A 21,535-nucleotide genomic window follows, 5' to 3' on the forward strand; every position below is an offset into this window, starting at 1 on the left:
CCTTGTTGAAGCTCATAGACTTGGCCTCAGCGCATTGATTCAGCCTATCTAAGTTATATTGATGTCCTGTGTTCTAGTTCTACTAAATATTTAGAACTTCCTATCTCTGCCTGAAGGAAATTTAAAGTAAAGTTAAATTAAAAAAAAAATTAAAAAAATTACGTTCTGTGTTGATTTTTCAGCTTTGGCTTAGTGCACTTTGCATAATTTTGTCTATTTAATTCTGAAACTGAACCACTTCATTTGGAATGTGTTTCTTTCCCTGATTTTGGTGAAAATGCAGTAGTACCTGATTGATAGTGTTGTCACATATGTATTTTCAGCATTCTAACAGACCAATGGAAAACTAGGAGAAGATTTAGTATCAGTTACTCCGTGAAGATATTTTAAGATTTCAATATTGCACATTTAGGCAGGCTCTTTTGTATTGCTAGAGGAGGAACATGTTACTATTTGGGTGATATTTTTTCTTTGCGAGTGTTTTATTTTCCTGCTTTTCGTAGATAGAAAAAGTGCTCCAGCAAGGAGAAATCGGAGACTGTGCAGAACCCTACATGGTTCTTAAAGAAAGTGATGCTGGCAAAGTAAGTAAATATGAAGAGAGTTTAGATCAAAAAATGCATGCACAAGAGAAAAGTAGAGAAAGAGCAGACCCTTTGGAATAAGACAGGATCCCAAGAACATTGGGGAGGAAGGCAGTTGGTGCATCCGTGGTGAAAGCAGTCTGGTGTCTGTGACCAACAGGAAAAAGTCAGGAGAAGACAAGGTGCACTTTCATTCCTGCCCCCTTTGGAAATCAATACTGACAAAAGTTTTGAGTCATGAAGCAGACAGAGGTGAGCAAAGGAGATGACAGCGCAATGTGGAGTTAGCAGAAACCTTTGCATCTCAGGGTCAAGTTACTGATTTGGATGGGCAAGCTACCTGTTGTAGTGTGTATGTGGCCAGTTCAGTGCTGTCATCCACAGATAACATGAACCCCGTTCAAGGAATTCAGGGTCATTTGCCTCCTTGTAGTGGACTGACAATGTCTGCTGGACTTCCATATGTTTCTCACCTTTAGAATACTGCTTTAAGCAGAATTCTGTTTCTGAATCTGACAAAGGAAGTAGAACCTGGTAATGTTTCGTGGTGATTGCTCATTCTGGGCTTGAGGGTTACTGCAGAAAGATCTGTGTTCTCCTTTTCTGTAATGAAAATGAACTCATTGAGAAGTAAGGAAAAGTGAACGTTCAAATCAAAACAGCTATGGTCTTGACAGTGATGTAGCAAGAAAACACAAGAGATAAGAAGGCAAATTATTTACTGATCTGTAAATATGTAATTTCCATTTTTTTATCTATAGTAGAATTAAAATAACTGATTGATTTTTAAACAGTAATTTCTTTCTTTCTCTTAGGCAAAAGAAAAGATTGAAAAACTGAAAGCCCAAGCTGAATTCTTTTGTCAGCGTTTGGGGAAATACAGAATGCCATTTGCCTGGATTCCCATAAGCCTAACTAATTTCTTCAACCTTTCAACACTTGAACGAGAAATATCTGAGGCCGAAGGCTTAAACGGTAGTTGTCTTACTTCTCTCACTAGCACAAAGTGACTCTGTGGTAGGACTGTGCATAGGAAACAATGGATTCAAAGTCATGTCTTAGCCTTCATTTTCAGTGCTACAGACACAAATTAATGTGCTCACTGTTTTATTTCTGCATATTCATTTTTATGTTTGCTAAGTGTTCTTCCATTGAATATTTAGCCCAATTTTGGTTGAACACTGGCTTTGTAGAAGTAAAGCTTCCTTTGCCATATGAAGTTCATTTGCAATACAAGGCAACCGAAATACATACCATTGTAGTTTCTAGACTATACAGGACCATTGGTCAACATTGACCAATGTGCTTTATAACCCATGAACTAAATATCTGAGTAAGCCTGTGCTCTGGAAGAGGAATAATGTTAGTTCACCTGGTGTGTCCTGCCAATACACTATTTCACATCATCTGAAATAAAAGTAGTGGCATGTTCTGGGTATTCTGTCTGTTCTCTGATGTTGCTAGGAAGTTATGGATTTCCAGTGTATTCTGAGAGTCTTTGTAGTGAAGCAACACAAAGCCAGTTACGTTTTCCCTTTGAAGGGAGGGGATCCAGTAGTGACAAGCGAGCAACACTGCTACAGGCGAGAAGACTTTCTGAAAGAAGTCTCAGCTCAGAGGACAGCTATCTGGTATCAAACTTCAAAACAATCTCTCTGACCCTCAACACCTTCTTTAAACAGGTACTGGATACTCTTTTATTTCTGATTGCCTAAGACATTTTTCATCTATGTGATGTGAACTGAGTTGGGAAAAGTTACCAGTGATGTTTGTGTGGGGACAGAGGATAACTACTGTCAAGTACTCCACTTGCTTTGCATGCCTCAAGGACATGGTTGAGAAGCTTTTCTCAGTGTAATGGAGTATCGTTATGAAGGTACTGAATTTTGTCTTTCTCCTGGTAGGAAGGAGACAGGCTTAGTGATGAAGATCTGTTCAAGTTTTTAGCTGATTTCAAAAGATCATCGTCCTTGCAGAGAAGAATTAAGACTTTACCAGGTACATAAGACATTTTGGATGGAAAAGCATTTAATTACTTTTCTCCCCTAAACTGTTCTGCAAATTCCAACCCCAAAATGTAACTGACTTGGGTTTTAAGTCTATACTCTGTGTGGAACTTCCTGGGTTCCCAGCATCAACCTGAGCACAGATGCTTTTGAGGTTTTTTTTCCCTGTATGAGTTAGTATGGAGATTTATCTTGAGCTTGATACTCTAAAATTACGTGCTTTTCTTCCTAGTTTATAGAATACCAACTGGGCATCTTTTGTTATTATTCAAAATGTTTGAAGACTGAGCTTTAAAGCAGATTTCTAAGATCCTTCCTATTTCCCGGCAATGTTTTGAAATGGATCGTATTTTACAGAGGAAGATAAAAATGTGTACACTTGTCATCTTATTTGGGTACTTGGGTCACTGTTAGCTAACAAAATAGAGAAGCAGAGACAGTGTTTGGCTACTGTCAAAAATATGACCAGCTTATTTTTTCTTTTTACATAAATTGCAGCGCAAGCTCTTCTAGGTTGTAGAGGAACTTTAAAAAATATGAAATTAATTCAAAGCTGTTTTGCATTTTTAGCCGATATACAGAAGTGACAAGTCTAAGTTCTCCAAATGGTTTTCACTTACTGCAGCTGAGAATTTAAACTGAAAGTCTGGTTATAGTTGGGTAAATTTTAACTGTTTCACTGCTTACCACCACAAGCCTGGCTTTCCTGGTGGGTGGTGTTTACTTTGGCAGAGGTTAATCAAAGTAAAATCTGAGTGGGGGGAGTGAGAGAGAACTATATCAGACAGCAGCCCCTTTATCTTTTATTTGCCTCCCAGACAAATTTTATATCATTTGCTTGTGAAAGATCCTCGAACATCAACCCAGCATATAGTATCCCTTCTTTTTTTCATGTTCTTTGAAATGGTATGGGGCAGACATAAAGAGCTATATATTGGCCTAATGTGTAGGAATGTGTGTAGGCTACTTCTTGTGTATCTTTCTACACCCATGCTTTCATCCTCATGCAACCTTCAAGCTAAAGATCTTATTTCTGCAGAGTTGCTATGTAACCTTACATGTTGTTTTCTTTTTTTATTATTATTTTTATTATTTTTAATGCATTGGTTATATTTTATATTTTTCCTGAGATTTTGTGGATTTTTTTAAAGGTACACTTAAACTGGAGATTTCCCCAGCTCCAGAAAACCTTGGTTATTGTTTGACACCAGAATTACTACCAGTGAAGCCATTTCCAGAAAACCGTAATCGTCCTCACAAAGAGATTTTGGAATTCCCAATCAGAGAAGTGTATGTTCCCCATACCACTTATAGGTAAGAAATAATATATATTTTTTAAATTCTTGAGATCCATTTTCAAAAATAACTGCATTTTAGATATTTTTCAGAAATAGAAAGTAAAAATAGTTTTGAAAAATATTAAAGACTATGTGTTAGGCTGCTGATTAAATCTTACTAGCCATTACAAGATAAAACAGCTGCAGAATGTTCTGTACTGTATTTACTGATCTAATTATGTTGTCCTTTGAAAATTTTTCTAAAATGTCCAAATAAAACCCTAACACATCTCATTGACTTGGCATAAATATCTATATATCTATATATATCTTTCCTCTTCTATGTTTTTTCCCCAGTAGATACTAATCATTTTTAGCAGTTTTGGCAAGTGTTTGTGCTGAGTGGTTTCTACTGTTAATTTGAATCATCTGAACATCTGAGGAAGTAATGTGTTGCTCTGTGTACTTTTTTACCATGAACAAGGACTCTAGGCTAAGTAATTTCTTTTTGAAAACCTATTCTATTCTGGTTGTTTCAAAGAGACCACAGTGTTCAGTAGCACACAACTGAGCAATTCCCATAGTTTCTTAATGGTCTGGCATATCTGACTCTCCAGAGGAAAAGAATATCAAAAGAATGTGCTTCAACATGTTTGTGCAGCGTGGTGGTGCTAATGAGCAGTGATACTGCTGATAGCTGACTAGGAATAATTCCAAACAAATGTATTACAGTATTACAAATACAGTAATACTAGCATTCATGTGACCCTTGTGTTAGTGAAGGCATGGAAGTAAAGCAGAATGCTTCTTACAATAGTAGTTAGTGCTATTGAGGTGTATTTTTCTGGTCCCGAAAACAGTTACTGTGTACTGAATTTCATTAATGGCAAAGATGTGATTATCAGTAAAGACTCACAGAATGAAGAAGCTGAATAAAGGGATGTAAAGCTTATTTATTTATTGCAGCAGATATTAGCAAAGAGCCAGCTCTCCCTCCCTCCCACTCACTCACTCACCTGACCCCACTCAGGAGGGGAGAAGGCAAGGACAAGACTTGTGGTTCAGTACAACTCAGAATTGCACGGCTGCAGACTCCTGGGGAGATGCTCCAGGAAACTTCAGAGGATATTCACAGGAAACTAGAGAGCCAATGGGACTGTTAGTGATGCCTGGACTTGAGTCGCAGCTTTTAAGGACACCAAAAAGAGGAAATGGCATCTTACCTTAAGATAACAACCTACAATGTGGTGTCAGCAGGGAAGTCAGTAAGTTAGCCAGTTTGGATAGAGCCTCATTAGAAGTTATGTAGGAATTATCCCTGGGCTGTGCTCTGAATCTGTGCTATTCAAACTCCTGAGAGCAGTTTCTTTGAACCTTTGGCACCAGGATGCTAAAATGCAGAGTATTATGGTATTTCTCTCTGTGTATCAAAAGTAGAAGTGCAAGGTTTTTCGTTGGCTTTTTTTTTCAATTTTTAGGGTTTTAATTTGGACATTTCTATAGGGGAAGTAGTTTTTATACAATTGAAAGCGCAAATGTAAATGACATTGAGTAATCACACTGTTTATTATTAAAAAATAAGAGAATTTTATCTTTCCTATTCATTGTCTGGCCCCAATAAGGAGTGGTATGTGTCAGGTCCAGTGCTCAGTGTCTAAAGGTCTGCTTTTGAAAATGAAAAGCATTAGCAACAGCTGTGTTGCTGAGCTAGAAAGACTTGAGTCTGCACAGAATATTCTCTTTAGTTCTCACCAAAGTAGCCTTCTGCAGCCAGACTTCACAAGTATCAAAGCCACCATGCTGAAAATTAATTTGTCCATTTCCTGAAGCAAGTTTCGGAGTCTCTGCACTATTCTTCAGTTGTTAGGGTATCTATATTGAATACATACACCCACATTACGATAAATGCCTACTATAGCTCAACGGTTACGCTCTCTGTGCAAGAGTTCACACCTGACATAATTACTTCATGCTTTTTGGGCTCTCTTTTGATGTTCACCCTAAGTAAAAGTCATGGTAACAAAACCATGCAGGGTCTGTCCAGCCTAACTTGTAATAATGAAGATAATATCTATAAAGAATATTTTCCTTCATTAATCTTTACCCTAAGTAGTGAATCAGTGGTGATGACAACGAATGACATGCTGTAAGTAGAGTTATGCTGTAAACTGGAAACGCAGTTAGTTGATAACTCAATTAAACCCTAAATACAATTAGTTACATACACTGGGAAAATGGTGAAAAAAAAGGGATAAATGCTAGGTCGTGTTTTGACTGCCTTGTGACAACAAATATGTTTGGAGTGAGAAAGGGGAGTTGCCAACTGAAACTGTTAATGAACTCCATCAGTAGCTCCCCAGAAAGTCGAGAAAGATGAGGCAGCTTTGCAAATACTAGGAAACAGTGGAGTCTGGAACTTGGTGGAGTCCAGGAAGTAATACTTGTGTTTGCACAGTGCCCTTGGAAACACCTCCTTTTCTCACAAGCCAGAATCACCTAGCCACGTCTGACGCTTTTGCCATACAATCAAGCCAGTGCTCCATTTGGTGAGCAAAAGCGTAGTTAGACCAATGTATTTGCTTAATTTAACTGTCATGCAATTCTTGATTAGTTGTGTGGTGAATACTGTTTTGAGCCTAAAATTAAAATAACCTATGCAAAGTAACTCTTAAGTTTGAATAGAGCCAAGTATTAAGTGTTTCATGTTATTTTATTCCTTCTCCTCTAATTTGAAAAGTAGATCCATCCTGTTTTAACTATGCAATGTGCTAGTATTTAGTCATAACAGAGTGTCATGGCCTGCTAGTGTGTTACAGGTGGTTTAATGTTTCCTAATTTTTTAGTGTAAGCCTGCAGACCATTTTTTTACCAGTGCTATAGATTTAGACATTAAAAGGATGAAAAATTGATAAAATAATTACCTGTTTTCTATTAATATTGCTGTAGATGTAGGAGAGAGTTACATATAGAAATGTACTTGAATAAAAAATAAATGAAAATTTATAAAAATACAGTCTAGTAAGCTCTTACTGACATAATAATATCTCTACACATGTCCAGACAAAGAATAATGAAACATCTAGCTTCAGTTTTTTCTCCTGAACGTTTGAAAAAAAGGCAAACATTTTGTTTACTTGTTTTGGGTTTTTTTTTGCCAGTGTAAGATATTTCAAAGGAAAAAAGTCTTCTTTTTATAAAATAGCCTTTTCCTTCATGATAGGAGAAGCAGTGTTCTGTTACAGTCTTTGATCTTGGTTCTTGCTAGTTTTTATACTGGTGTAATGCCATTATTTTAAATGATGCTATTTCTGATTTATGCCAGAGAGATCAGCCAGCCCACTTTCTTTGTTCACTGTGAAATTGAGCACTTCTTTTTGTTGTGTACCTACATGTCTTTAATAAAAATAGTTCCCTGAAAATGTCAAAACATTCCAAGATTTATTTATTTCAGTACCCTTCTGTTCTTAATAGGAAAATCATATAATTTAAAGTTTGTTCATAATTTTGTTTTCTCATGAAAAAGAAATTAAAGTGATGCTGCCTACTGCCACTATGAAATGTTGGTACTGAGGAAGAGGGATTTATCCCACCGCTTCAGCAGTAACTCAGATTAACCGGGCACAGGTATTCCTGTCTTTGATAGGGGAAGTGCCTAACACTTACAGAATTTTCATGGGAGAGGGGGGAAAAAACCCTTTCCTTTGCTGTTTTGCTTCATTGGAAACCTTCATGGAAGGTTTCTTTACTTTTTACTCAGATAAAAATGACTTTGTAGAATACTGTATAACAAAGCAGAACCAATGAAAGCAAATACTTCACAAACAGGGTTCTGGGAGTGCTGGTCCCTCTCCTATAGGCAGATTGTTTGTCGCAGTGCTTTCAGATGAGGTTTCACACCTGACTCCTAATAACCAACTTCATAATTACGCAATACAGGCAGAGAGGAAAACATGCCACTGTGGCATGGTAATCTCTGTGTAGTCACTGGGCAGAGACTCTGAATAAAATATGGATTTGTCTAAACTTCCAAATGAAAGAAAAGCAGTTAAAGAAACGCATAATTATTCTTTAAAAAAATTGCAAGTAATTTAATTAGAGAGGGTTTTTTGGGATCTTCAAAATATTTTGGTTAATTGTAATTTTACAGTTATAGTATATCTATTATATATAGAGTATGTATTTAATATGTAAATTATAGATAATAGTATATATTTCAATATGTGTATTTAAGTATAAGAAATGTGGGACTGAATAATAGTCCTTAAATCCAGTTCCAGTTCTACCATTGACTTTATGCAAAGTCTTAGCATATTGATTATATCTCATATTCTCCAACTGCATATTCATATTCACAACAAGATACGTACCATACAAGAATGTTAGAAGGTTTAGACTAATGATTATACACTATGTTAAATCAATGCTGGGCATTTTTGTTGTGGTTTAATTCCCTCAACTTGAGGCCATTTTTCCCCACTTTTTTCTTTGTCTTGTAAAGGGTGTGACTATTGCTCCTCCTCTAGGATGTTGAAAAAAAAGCACTTTATTATCTAGCACAATGGCTTCCCAGAAAAACTGGACTGTTCATTAATCCTAATCATTGGCAGTCAGTGCAAGACTGAATGCTCACCTTCCTCTTGAGAAAGAAGCTGTAACTGAAACACAAAAGACCTAAGTAGTGTGAGGGTCCAGATGGTTTTGAATGAGAACATCTTCTTCACTGGTTTGGTTTTGCTGCAGCTCCACTTCAGCAGGCAGTGGGTTATGCTTTGAATATGACTAAATGTGTAAAAATTATGTGTAAAAATCTGGTAATTTGATTATCAGTGTTCAATGAGAATTTTGGATAGAGCTTTACCTCTGTTTACACAGCTGGAGGAATCAGAGGTGCTGGGATGGCAAATGAATGAACAAAATACAGTTCTATGGTATAATTGCTATCTTCCTTTTTTCTGATTTTCATACTTCATTCAGGCAACCAGGCAATGCCTTATATGTGGCCTACCACCTTGTTATTACAGTGCCTTGATGTTGCAATAGTTGATACCTGGTGGATATCCACTCATTTTATCCACTTTAATAACACCGTCACTCAGGGTCTAATAGTACAGGATCCAGCAGGGGAAATGAGGGTATTATCAATGGAACGGTGAGTTTAGTTTGGTAGAGGACTGCAAAGCATGGAGGGTGGAGACTTAAGAAGGTGGTATAGTTCCTTTGATTTTCATATTTGAAAAATTTAAATCAGTTTTAGGAGAAACTTCTGAAAAAGATGATGTAAAGTAGGCAATTGTGGGTCAAGAAGTTTCTTATATTTGCTCTCCAGAAAATCAATATGATAGGTAAGAGATTACTTTGTTGGTGATCTTTGTGATTCACAAAATCTTGATTATTTGCCTTTGGCCTTGGCTTTCAAACACATAATGTCACTGATTACTTGTCTGTAATATCTGAAATAATGGTAGGTTAGTTCAGTGATGTATAATGAATAACTATGATTCCTGGAGAGAAAGCTGTTAAAATCTTCATCTGACTTGACCCTAGACAATAGGTCACATTTAAATTTAGAAATGTCTATTTTCTTGTCATGATTTTGTGATTTGAATCTGCAGAAATCTGATGTTTTGAGTCAAACATTCACTCAGTTTCTCTGACAACATTATTTTTGTGTTGAATAAAACTTTAATAGAAAATTTATTCAAGTTTTCACACCAATGCTAATGGACAGAACAAAGTGCCAGTCACTCTCAACCTAAATTTATTTATGATCTGACCACTGACTCTTTACATGCTTACTAATTTTAGCAATATGAGAAAAATAATTTGAACTATTATCCAAATTATACATACTAAAATACAGAATACGTGACACAAATGAATACTGTTGAATGTCAGATGTTGAAGTTCTGTCGTTGTGCTATTTGTTCTAGTCAGTGGCTGACTAGAACAGGTTTCCATATTTGGTAATGTTTATGATTTGCATTATAGTTTTCAAACATTTTTTTCTGAAGATTCTCTGCCCACCCTGACAGAAGTGTGGAGGAATCAACAAAGATTGAAAATTATAATGAATGAGTATCAGATTTTTTTTTTGCAGTACCATAAGCATTAAATGGCAATGTAAACCCATCTATCACAGTTCACCTATGGAACATTTGTGGTTTGTATCAGTAGTAACTATTTGCACATGTGTTGACTGTTGCTATGTATGGTGTTCTTGTCAGTCTTCCATGAACATGCCTAATATTCATTAGAAGTTTGAGGTGCACTTGTTGACACATCACACATTGAGTAATTTAGCAAGGAGAAGGATTTTATTGTGTCACACATGCGCACAACCAGTAAATACAAACAGGAATAATCAATGAGAATGGTCACTGAGTTGAAACTGCATAGATTTTATTTTGGCAGAAGATAGATCCGCATTGCTTTGGCCATGGGAAGTGGTCAAATCACCACTTCTAAGTCTCATGAAAGTGCTGAAAGGTCCGCCAATTCAAATGACAATTGCTGCAAGGTTCTCCTGTGGCAGACTATGTGTACCCCTAGCTGTCCCAGCAAGTAACTGATTCTGAAGTAGCCTCTCATCTTACCATCCTTCTGCTGCATCAGTCTCATGCTGCATGCCTCACCCAGGACTCTGCTGTTCCATGGGACTCTGGTCTCAGTGAAGCTGGGTGCTCTGCCATGGCTTTTGTACACCCATACCGACTCCTGAATAGCTCTTTTGCTTTTTGTAAGTACATCTGACTTCATCTGGAGGTAAAGCCCTGCACTTTCTGGAGGGGAAGTGAGGGAAGAAGTTTAATCCCACTGAACAAAAATAACTGCTGTGACACGTTGTTTGAGTATTTCTGTTCAGTGCAGAGCCTCAGGGCAGACACAATGCCTCCTGGAGCTCACCTCATCTTTATGAGCATGCTAGCTATCCCATTATTTAAAAGACAGCAGTATGTACTGCCCTGACACCCCTGCTAACTGCCATGTGGAAATGCTATTGTCATTGCTTCCTCTCAGGCTTTTGGGGTGTATGGATGCTGGCAGGCAGTAGCACTTACACAGTGGATAGCAGTGGGTCTACAATTCATGCCTGTGTGAAGGGACCTCTTTTGATCATCTCCCTACCTTCCTGCTTTGAAAAATCGATCATCACTTTCATCTCTGCAGGATATCCAGAGTCAGCATCTGCCTCTGTTCCTCCTCAGTGCTGATGGGTTTAGTACATGTGTAAGCAAGATCCCTAAAACTGCTTGAGCATAAATGACACAGGCTTTAGCTCCTCAGCATAGTTCTTGCTGGCGTAATGCTTTCCTTGGTTGTACAGTCAGCAGAGGGCTCTCTTGTGATTTTACATATATTTCATCTCAAGTCACATCTAAACGTAAAATCCTGTGCTCAGGGACATTACATGGATTTGTGGCATCTTCTGCTGGGCTGCAGATTAATGAAGCAATGACTGGATTATGCAGCCTCCCCTACATGTATTTCTTCACCTCTGGCAGATCTAATACTGATAATATCCTTCATTTAATATGCCATTCCCTTGAGCATAATTTAGTGGAGGTTACCAATATATTTCTCTCTTTCACTTAGCTTTTCCTAATATCATCCTGGAGAGCATTTGGCAGAGCAGAAATTGCATTGAAGAAGGTAAGGAAGAAAGTGCATTAGTTTGGCAGGCAGGAGTATTTTTCTGAGCAAAGTGAAGAACAAATGACATGATAGTTTGTTTGCTTAGACATCCCATGTAGCATGTGTTGGTTAGCAAAGTAGCTTGGACTGTGTGGTTGAAAACTAGTGTTACGCTGTAACATGTAGCAATAAGGAAAATCAACCATAATTTTCCAGGTCTTGGGATACAACAGATGGACTGTTTGACTTAATGACAACATTCTCCAAAGCTACTCCACATTTTCAGCTGACAGTGGTGCCACGGAGATATCTGTGATAAGGACAGGGAGATTTCATGTGTAATTTCTGACTGTCACAGTCAAAAATAAAGGATGAAAACCCATGAGTAGTTCTTACTGTTTCTCATTGAAAGCCAGTATACTTCCACCAACACTAGTCTTATTCCTCACACTCAGAAGACAAAGTGAGAATCCTGTACCAGACTGAGAAAATGAGACATTAAATAGACATAATTGTGATGCCAGAATATGTGAAATTCGGGTCATGCTGAAATCTCAAACTTGCTGTAGACTTAGCTGGAGAAAAAGCTTCCTATTAGCATTTTGACTCTTCTACTAGAATTGCTGGGTTCTGAACTTGGAAGATGATCTATGTTTCCAAATTCCCCACAGAAATTAAAGTTGCTTTTTAAGCTTAGTGATCTGTCCGTGTACAAAAGGTAGTAAACGGCAAACTGTGCTGTATTTTAAAGCATTATTCATATTCATTGCTAAAAATTGGCAGTTTCTAGAATTATAGTGCAAAATTTCTTGTTTGTAATTACTCAGCTTCATTGATACTACTTTTTCTTAGTTGCCTAATCTATAAATAGATGACATTTTGTTGCTATAAACTAGGAATATCTGAACATCAGTTGTTGGTTTGCTGGTTTACCCATTTTTGTCACCTCTGAGTGATTCTTTACGCCTTTCAAAATCTGATTCTTCACAGCTGAGCAGGGAGCTGCACTTCTGGGAGATTCCTGGTTTTAATTACATCAAGCAAAGATACCCATTCACTTGTAACTGGGAATTGTGTATTTCCAAAAAAAGAAAGATAGGAAGACTACCTTCTCAAAGACAGCTTACTGTAATAAAAAGTCTTAAACATAGGATGTTCTATACATCACAGCAGGAACTTACCTCTTCCTTGTGAACTTCTGAAATGGAGTTCTGGCACCTTTCACTATCTGGATGGAATTGAAGGACAAGGAGAGCAATAAGCAAAATTCTAGTTTGTGCCCTTCATTTTGAAATGCAAATGCATGTAATTTACCCACTTTTTTTCCTTCCTTTTCTTTCTTCCAGAAATCTCCTCTATGTTTACCCTCAGAGGCTGAATTTTGCTAACCGACTGGCTTCTGCAAGAAATATTACCATCAAAATCCAGTTTATGAGTGGCGAAGACCCATCCTGTGCAACGCCGGTAATAAATGCTGAGATTTCTTAGCAGACTTTTGCTTATGTGCATTCCTGAGGAACCTCTGAAGAAATAACTCACTGTTTACTTCCCACCACCATAGTTTCTAGTGGGGCCTTAGGAAGCCTGACATCAGAGAGCTTGTGAAGCTTGTCATTCTCATTAGAAAGCAGGGCTGTAGTCCTTACCCACAACAGGAAAGACTTGTCACTTGAGTGGAACAGAGGTGTATTATTCCCTCTTATCTAAGTCTTCCTACCTTATTTTCAGAAGAGTGACATCATATTAAATCAATCCTATGTTGGACACACTGATGGGAAAATTCACAGAGCTTCAGAGACCTTTTAAGTATGACGTAATCTGTCTTCCAGTGTAACTCCTCTGAATGCATATGCAAATACTCAGGTGTGACACTGGAAGGTAGAAGTTAGAATCTTCATTGCCTGAATCTGAGCAGTACACTATCATACACTGTGGATAGAGTTTTCTGTGTTTGAAACACACTGCATATTAGAGCATATGCATGCACTACTAGCAGAGCAGGCAGCACTGGCAGTACTGTCTGTATTCAGGTTATTCAATGTTTCTCATTATAAGAGAGACATCTCTTATAATTCAGATGCTCAAGCATCAGATGCTCAGCTTTAAGTGTTCTAGCTCAGATGTCTTCTTCAGCCTGAAATTTTTGGAAAACTTTTAGACAGTGTAATTAATTATTTGAGAATGACATTGGGATAAAATATTTTGTGAAATTTATGTGTTATAGGGGGGAAAAATAGTATTACTTTAAGAAACTTTAATCCAACACGCTGTTGGAGCAAGGACTGACACCTGACCAGCCTTTATCTGAGTGCTGACACTGCACAGTGCGTACTTCACAGCATTACTCCATATGAGCTCTGGAATTTAAATCAGAGCGTCAGCACTGTTTTCCCAAACACTGCAGTGTGCCATGTGAATGTAACTGTACTGAATTGTTAGTTTTCTTAAACTTTGCCCGTATTACAATTAGGTTTTGGCAGATGCTTAGGATAGACACAGTTCATCTGACATCCCTCTTCCCTGTGAGAGAGCTTCATCTCAATACATGTGGGCACTGTGCCGTACAGATATCCCTGTCTACACCCACCTTCCAGGACTCCCTTCAAATTAGTGGATTCCAGGACCTTACCATGAGGTTGTGTCTGAAATGAGGGAAGCAAATCAAGCACCAAAAATGCCAATTTCCCCTCATTGATTGTGAAGGAACTTTGGACCTCTAAGGTAGCCTAAATGAGCAGGCTACAACTGAAATACAAACTTCTAAAAATAATTTTGATTTCACTTTTTAGCATTTATTTAAAGGCAATGTGACAATGTGTAAGAAGTTTACCATAACTTTATTCATGCAATTCCTAACTTTTTAGTACAGGACTGGAGAATGTCATGTGAGGTAGTTGGTGGCTCTGGAAATTACCTCTGCTCTATTTTCCTGGTGTGTGGGGAAGATGCCTGCTAATAAGACATTTGTGTCAACGTGCTAAGATAAAATTGAAGAATTGTTTTCAGCCTTAATATACCGTCTTAAAATTCATACAAGATTATGACAATTAAATGCTTTAGACCTGACTGCTGTTACTTTTCTTCCTAATGTAGGTAATTTTTGGGAAATCTTCAGGTCCAGAATTTGTCCAAGAAATATACACAGCTATCACGTATCATAATAAGTAAGTATTGTTACTATTTGTATGACCTGAGAGGTATTAAGCATGACCTCTTTACATAATTCTTATCCTACATAGTTCATCAAGGAAGGCTGGTACTAATCCATTTTAAACATTTACATTTTATGCGGATTTGTCATATCTAATTTTGATTACTACATTCATTTGTATAAGTGACCATTGCATAAGTGACATTTGCTTTTCTTGTTTGGAGCTTTTCTAAGGTTAGTTGAGAATATTCCTAATCTGAAGATTAAGAAGCAGGAGTAGGAAGCAGCAGCACACCTTTCTAACAGCATTAACTTCAATGAATTCATAGATCCAAAGTAACTAAAGGGACTCTGTCTCATGAATGTGGACTCAGGATTTACACAATAAATATACTGGAACCCCAGTTCTGATACTGTTTATGCTTTTCCTGATTCAAAGCTGTAGATAGTTCATAAGTGCAACTGTATATATGTATGCACTTTGTTTAACTCTGAGGCTTTTTTTCAGGATTTACAGTTTTTACAGCCATAGCATCTAAAAGCCTACTGGCAAATTTGCTTTCTGCTCAGTCACATACTTACATTGGAAACATGCTTGGCTTTTTTCTTTTAAATAGATCCCCTGACTTCTATGAAGAAGTGAAGATAAAGCTGCCAGCAAAACTCACAGAAAAACACCATCTATTGTTCACATTCTATCACATCAGCTGCCAGCCAAAGCAAGGAGCATCTGTAGAAACCCTTCTTGGGTATTCAGTAAGTTCCATGTGATATATAAGTGTATGTGTGTGTATATATACATATATGTATCTACATCCCATGCAAACAGACTCTTCACTCATCAAGAATTTTGTTACCTTTCCGGTTATGGTCATACATCAAAACCAGTAGAAGTTCTTAATGTTAATTCACAGAAACCATATGCAACTTGTGCTATGTTACATCCTCATCCTATAATTCTACACTAGTGTCTTTGAAGTTGATTAATTCATCTGAAGTAACTGAAGTATGCACCTAAATATTTGCAACATCAATGCGTTATAGCATGTCAAAGAATTTTGTTAGATTCTATTTATTGCAAAAAAAACCCCTAAAACATATGCAGTTACAATTCTTTTCTGTTATCTAATGTGTTCATACATGAGGTAACAACTAATATTATATTTTCAATTAGGTTTTATATGGCATATAGTATATATTCTAATGTGTGTTTTACCCACATCAAATTAAAAAAAAACCACCAAAACCACCAAAAAACAGAAATAATCTGGAAGTTAAAACATAAATCTCTTGCATTCGTTATCTTAATGTTGAGACTAGCGTATTTTAGCTTAAAAATAGATATATTAGCGTAGTATCTTTGACATTTTTCTTTAACAATCAATATTTTTAACTAAAGATATTTTAAAATAAGAGGAAAGCATATATGGTGACAATACTTAAGATTTGAATACGTTCTAGTGCTATGGGGCCAGACAAGTACTTTCCATGTGTTTCTGCTATGAAGTTTGTATTTGCTTTTGATCCCAGTACTGAGTACCCCTTCAAATATCTTTCTTTGATGGACAGATACAGTCCCAGTAATGTAAGTGGGATTGGTAGGAAGTAAATTAGTTTGTAGGTAAGGAGCAAGACTTGTCATAGATGAAGATTTAATTTTCAGGCTTCTGTTTATTTAAATACAAAATCTTTCTGCCCTGTGATACTCAAATGCACAGCCTCTTTCAGGCTTCAGTAGGAGAGAAGTGCGTCCAAGTATCAATACAGAGTTACGATGAGTTACTCTGGCCTTAATCCTCATGGTGACCATGACAAAGTTGTTCAATTTATTGTTAGCAAAACTTTAATTCTGTTGAATTGCTTCAAAGCCAAGGATCAGACTATTCAAGATAAGTATTTTTTAAATAAAAACATGGAATCTACTGAATCCTTCTGATAGGATTTATTAGAGTAATGTATGTGACGCATTAAAAGCTTTGTCTGTGTTTTCTTCAAGAGGAGTGGTTTGTAAAGCAGTCCTGTACAGTTTTCTACACCAGCTATCAGTGAATTTAAGATGCATAGAAATTACTGTTGAATAGGTTGAGAAGAAGCTCAGGTCAATATCTCATTTGTTGTTTTGCTGACAGAACAGATTCGATAAATAGCCACTAATCATATATCGTCATGAATATTGCTGTGTTTTCTCTTAATTTGTTTCAGTGGCTGCCGATTCTATTAAATGATCGTCTTCAAACTGGGCATTATTGTCTTCCTGTTGTGTTAGATAAGCTGCCTTTCCACTATTCAATTCACTCTCCTGAGGTAACAAAGAAAATTATGAAAAGATAATATTTTCCTAATGTACGAGAACAGCATAAGTGTTTTGCAATCCAACATTGCTGTCTGCTAGTAGACAATGCTCTGTTTTTGTACTTTAGAAAGGGAAAGCTCTGGAGAAAAATGCTGTTGTTATTATTGTCATTGATGTTATTATTATTCTTTTGTATTATATTGTGTTTTTTAAAGTTAGTAATCCAAGAAAATCCTTGTAAGCTGCCTGATCAGTGATACATTTGTTTGGAGGGTGTCAAGTCAATAATTTGCTTTCTTCCATAGGATGTTTTGCTCATTTTTTTGTGGCTATGTAGGAGAGGGAGAAGAAATGGGATCAGGTGCTGCTACAGGAGCAGAAAACTGTGCCCTCTGAGTAGATACGGCAAGTAGGAAGCTGTCCATATGGTTAAAACTGCACTACATCACCACTGAGTGCCTTTGGCAGTGCTTTAATTGGGAACTTCTAACCTTGAAAGTATTCTGTCGGATGATGTATATTAGCACTGTGCTAGACATCCAGCTGAAGTGCTTCAAATTTCCCTGTTCAAAGCATCAACTTCTCTCCATCTTGTCTATGAGAACAAGAAGATACCTAGCTGCGGTCCTCTGTATGGCACTGAATTTAGATATCTAAAGTGGAATGAATAGCATGTGTACCCTACAGACGCCCATGTAAATAGACTTTGTTTGATCGTTGAAAGGAAGATAGTGATTCCAATATTGCTTTTCCATCACAGAAAGTTCCATCTCAGACACCACCTATTAAGTGGGTTGAAGGACACAAGGGTGTTTTCAATGTTGAAGTGCAAGCTGTTTCGTCTGTTCACACTCAGGTAATGAATAAGAAGCAACACAAAATTGTAGTTTCATTTCAGAGAGAATTCAGATGTCCATTCCAACTTAAGAGGTTTATAAAATGGACGTGATTTAGTACACACGGGTTTAAAAACAACTAACAGCTATGGAAATAGCCTGAAATCCTCAGTGAATGAAATCATTTGGTGAAATGAAATCCCTTGGTACAAGTGAGCAAATTAGCACTCTCAGCAACAGTAGGGAGCCTGGTCTCCCCTCAGCTCAGTAAGGATCTGCTTAGGCTGTGTTTGAAAGACACTGGCAGTGCACAGTGCCAGTTACTGCATTCAGCATCTTCTGTTCTGCAAAGCGAGTTCAGAGACTATGTCCCTATCTGCAGAGACATAACAATTCCTCACCTGCAGGGACAGGTTATAATGCCAAAATGCTTTAAGCAGCTCAGCTGTCAATGACATGTTGTGTGGGAACACAAGCTTAATGCTTAATAATTCTGTGAAACTCTATGATTCTGGTCAATAAATGTGATAGTAAATGGGAGCTTTCCCCATCTTATTTGGGTACTGGTTTGAGGCACAGCAGCTTTCTGCTGTTTTACAGCTGTTTCTGCTGCTTTACAGTGTCTCCTATCCATTATTCCATTCTAGTTAACCCTGATAACTATGTCCTAAAAACTGGACACCCTGTATCTGAAGCAGGTCCATCACCCCTTTGCAGCATGCCTTTTAAATGCAAGTGGAGCATACTTATAAGGCATATACCTTGTATGTAACTGGAACTTAGGTGCATGTGGCAGAGGGACTATAGACCCCTGGCATGACAGTTTTATCAGAAGGAGAGAACAATACTTTCATGAAATGAAGCAGTCACTTTAGTGAGGGCTTTAACTTTTCTGCTTGTATTGTGGCCTAACCAGGATCTGAGCCAGATGAAAAGGAACGAAAAAAAGGTTGTGGCAGCTGCTTTACAAATTCATCTCTAGGGCTAGCCACCACTGCAACTAGAAGGGTGAAAAATATCTCCTCTCAACCCATCAGGTGTCACAATCAGGCTCGGATTAGCTAGCAGCAGCCTGCACTGTATCAACTTTGTTAACTGTGAGTGCACTGTATTTGCAGGACAATCACCTGGAGAAGTTCTTCACCCTGTGCCATTCTCTGGAAAGTCAAGTGACCTTCCCCATTCGACTGATGGATCAGAAGATCACAGAGGCTACACTGGAACATGAATTGAAACTCAGCATTATCTGTTTGAATTCTTCACGCCTTGAACCTCTTGTCTTGTTTTTACATTTGGTACTAGATAAACTTTTCCAGCTGGCTATACAGCCCATGGTCATAGCTGGCCAGACAGGTATTTAACTGATGCATGGCCTTGGCGTGGTAGTGCAAGCAACCTAGAGATGTGGGGGAAATTATTACTAAATTTCAAGAGTCATATTTAGTATTTAAGGTACTCCAGTTCAGAAAGAGTTATGCTTCTCAAGATGCAGTTTCACTGCACAACTTAATGAGGTTTAATTGAGTTCCTGCCACCTCTTTTTTTCCCCCTACACGTAAGACACTCAGACTCTGGTTGGGAGGTATGTTAAATTGTAGCAGTTTACTTATCTGGAAATATAGGTCAGAAAATGGGTTGTGGTTTAACTTTGTTTATAATTCAGCTGTTTGCAAGGAAAACACCATAAAAATCACTTATCCTGCAGCTGACATTGCTGATTGCACCATATCCTCTCTTCAGACAGAATAGGGTGAGGTCAAAAACAGAGAGGGCATACTAATGCACACAGATTCTTCTGTTACTGAGGCTTCCAATTACCCATCACATATGTTAACTCTGGAGGGAAAGCACACTTGGAGACAGTAGTGTAGTTCTTTTCCTATCTCATTTTGATAATCAACACTTGTCATCCGTTATAAAATTTGTGGAATTTCATATTTGTCTCTCAGCTGAAGAATGAGTCTTAGTGTTCTTCAAGTAGGTATTTTATAGGAAATGCCTGAAGGCTGCTAGAATTGGTAATTAACAGTTAGGGTCTCCTTTTATGTAGCAGCAAGAGGTGGAGTACCAGTGATGGGTTTGAAAGTCAGTGGGTCTACTTAAGAGTGGTTATTGGCCTATGTAGACCTTAGGTCTGGTCAGGTATAGCAAGTACTGTCTAGAGCTCTGAATTTGTTAAGGACTGAATTAAGGTATATAGGATTAGTTGGTGGTGATACAAAGCATGGCCTGACCTAAAGTCAATAGCCTTTAGTGCTGAGACTAATTCTTGCCTTTCGTTTCACAGCCAACTTCTCGCAGTTTGCCTTTGAATCTGTGGTTGCAATAGTAAACAGTCTCCATAACAGCAAAGACCTGAGCAAAGACCAGCATGGGAGAAACTGTCTCCTGGCATCTTATGTCTACTATGTATTTCGTCTGCCAGACCCTCAAAGAGAAGTAGTCAAAACAGGTAATATTGCAAGGGTTGCAAAAATATTCTTTTTTCTTGGTACATGCTACTCAGCGTGGTTCTTCTGAGAGAAGGACTTAGGGAACTGGCCTATAAAGTAGCAAACACAGCTTCTCAGGCCCATACTGCATACCTTCTAAGTACAGCACTGTTCAGATATATCAGTTTTCTCGGAGGAAGGTCAGGGATCTCAGCACTGCGTAAAGCAACATGGACTTGCCCTTCTTAATCTCTGTCTCTCAGTCCTCCCTTTAATATGCAGGATCAACATAAGAGGACTCCGCAGTTACATGCAGTGCTGTAGCTTCATGAAGATGAAAGTGAGAAACATCTCCTAAACTGAGACTTTCTTTAGAGGAGTTTCCTCCAGAAATTAAAATCACCTTAAGGTGCCAATTTCTTACTGGTCTGTCAGTCAGTAAACTATTTGCCATGCAAACTAACTTACTGCCAAGTGGCATAGGGCCAAGTTCTGCCAATTTCTCCATTGCATTAGGGGTGTCATCAAAGGATAGAAGCCTGTATGTTGGCCAACAGGTTGAGGGAGGTGATCCTTCAGCTCTACTCAGCACTAGTGAGGCCAGATGTGGAGTACTGTGTACTCTTCTGGATTCCTCAGTACAAGAGACATGGATACTGAAGAGACACCAGCCAAGGGCCATGAAGGTGGTGAAGGGACTGAAGCATCTCTCCCATGAGGAAAGGCTGAGAGAGCTGAGACTGTTCAGCCTAGAGAAGAGAAGGCTCAGGAGGGATCTTATCAGTATCTGAAGGGAGAGTGCAAAGAAAAAGAAGCCATGCTCTTTCCATTGGTGCTCAGTGACAGGATCAGAGGCAATGGGCACAAACTGAAACACTGGAGAATGTATCTGAAGAGCTGGAAACACTTTTTTCCTGTGCGGGTGACCAAGCACTGACATAGGTTACCTACAGAGGTGGTGGAGTCTCCGTCCTTGGAGGTACTCAGAAGCTGTCTGGACATGGGCCTGGGCAACTCGCCCTAGATGGCCCTGTGTGAGCATGGTGATTGGACCAGATGACCTCCAGAGGTCCCTTCCAACATCAGCCATTCTGTGGTTCTGTTGCAGTCCACTGTCCTAAAGCCTATAGGATTAATTTGATCAATTGCTATGTATTAATTGACTTACCACCAAGCAACTTTGCCATGGGAGCTAAAGATAGGTAGGCCCTTTTCTCTTTCAAATATTTATTTAAATCTCCCTTGAAGGACATTTGGACTGATGTTAAGATGTGCTAAAATCTCTGAACTTGCATACACTTGGAAACTCTTTACCCTGGAAAAA

The 21,535-nt window shown here is 38.1% G+C and overlaps 1 protein-coding gene across 1 annotated transcript in view; it reads left to right on the top strand.

Moving 5' to 3' along the window:
- Positions 1-503: 503 nt before the first annotated feature.
- LOC104536311 (dedicator of cytokinesis protein 8-like) overlaps positions 504-21,535 on the top strand; it is a gene marked incomplete at both ends in the record, with an annotated part of 33,284 nt that continues 12,252 nt past the window's right edge. The window contains 12 exons of the mRNA XM_010178879.1: positions 504-584; positions 1,400-1,559; positions 2,127-2,266; positions 2,489-2,582; positions 3,742-3,904; positions 12,846-12,963; positions 14,593-14,663; positions 15,268-15,406; positions 16,853-16,954; positions 17,704-17,799; positions 18,898-19,132; positions 20,067-20,231. Coding sequence (XP_010177181.1) covers positions 504-584; positions 1,400-1,559; positions 2,127-2,266; positions 2,489-2,582; positions 3,742-3,904; positions 12,846-12,963; positions 14,593-14,663; positions 15,268-15,406; positions 16,853-16,954; positions 17,704-17,799; positions 18,898-19,132; positions 20,067-20,231 — 1,564 coding nt within the window. The remainder of the gene's footprint in view (positions 585-1,399; positions 1,560-2,126; positions 2,267-2,488; positions 2,583-3,741; positions 3,905-12,845; positions 12,964-14,592; positions 14,664-15,267; positions 15,407-16,852; positions 16,955-17,703; positions 17,800-18,897; positions 19,133-20,066; positions 20,232-21,535) is intronic.

This window comes from Mesitornis unicolor, unplaced genomic scaffold (genome assembly GCF_000695765.1).
Source record: "Mesitornis unicolor isolate BGI_N332 unplaced genomic scaffold, ASM69576v1 scaffold46242, whole genome shotgun sequence".
NCBI lineage: Eukaryota > Metazoa > Chordata > Aves > Mesitornithiformes > Mesitornithidae > Mesitornis > Mesitornis unicolor.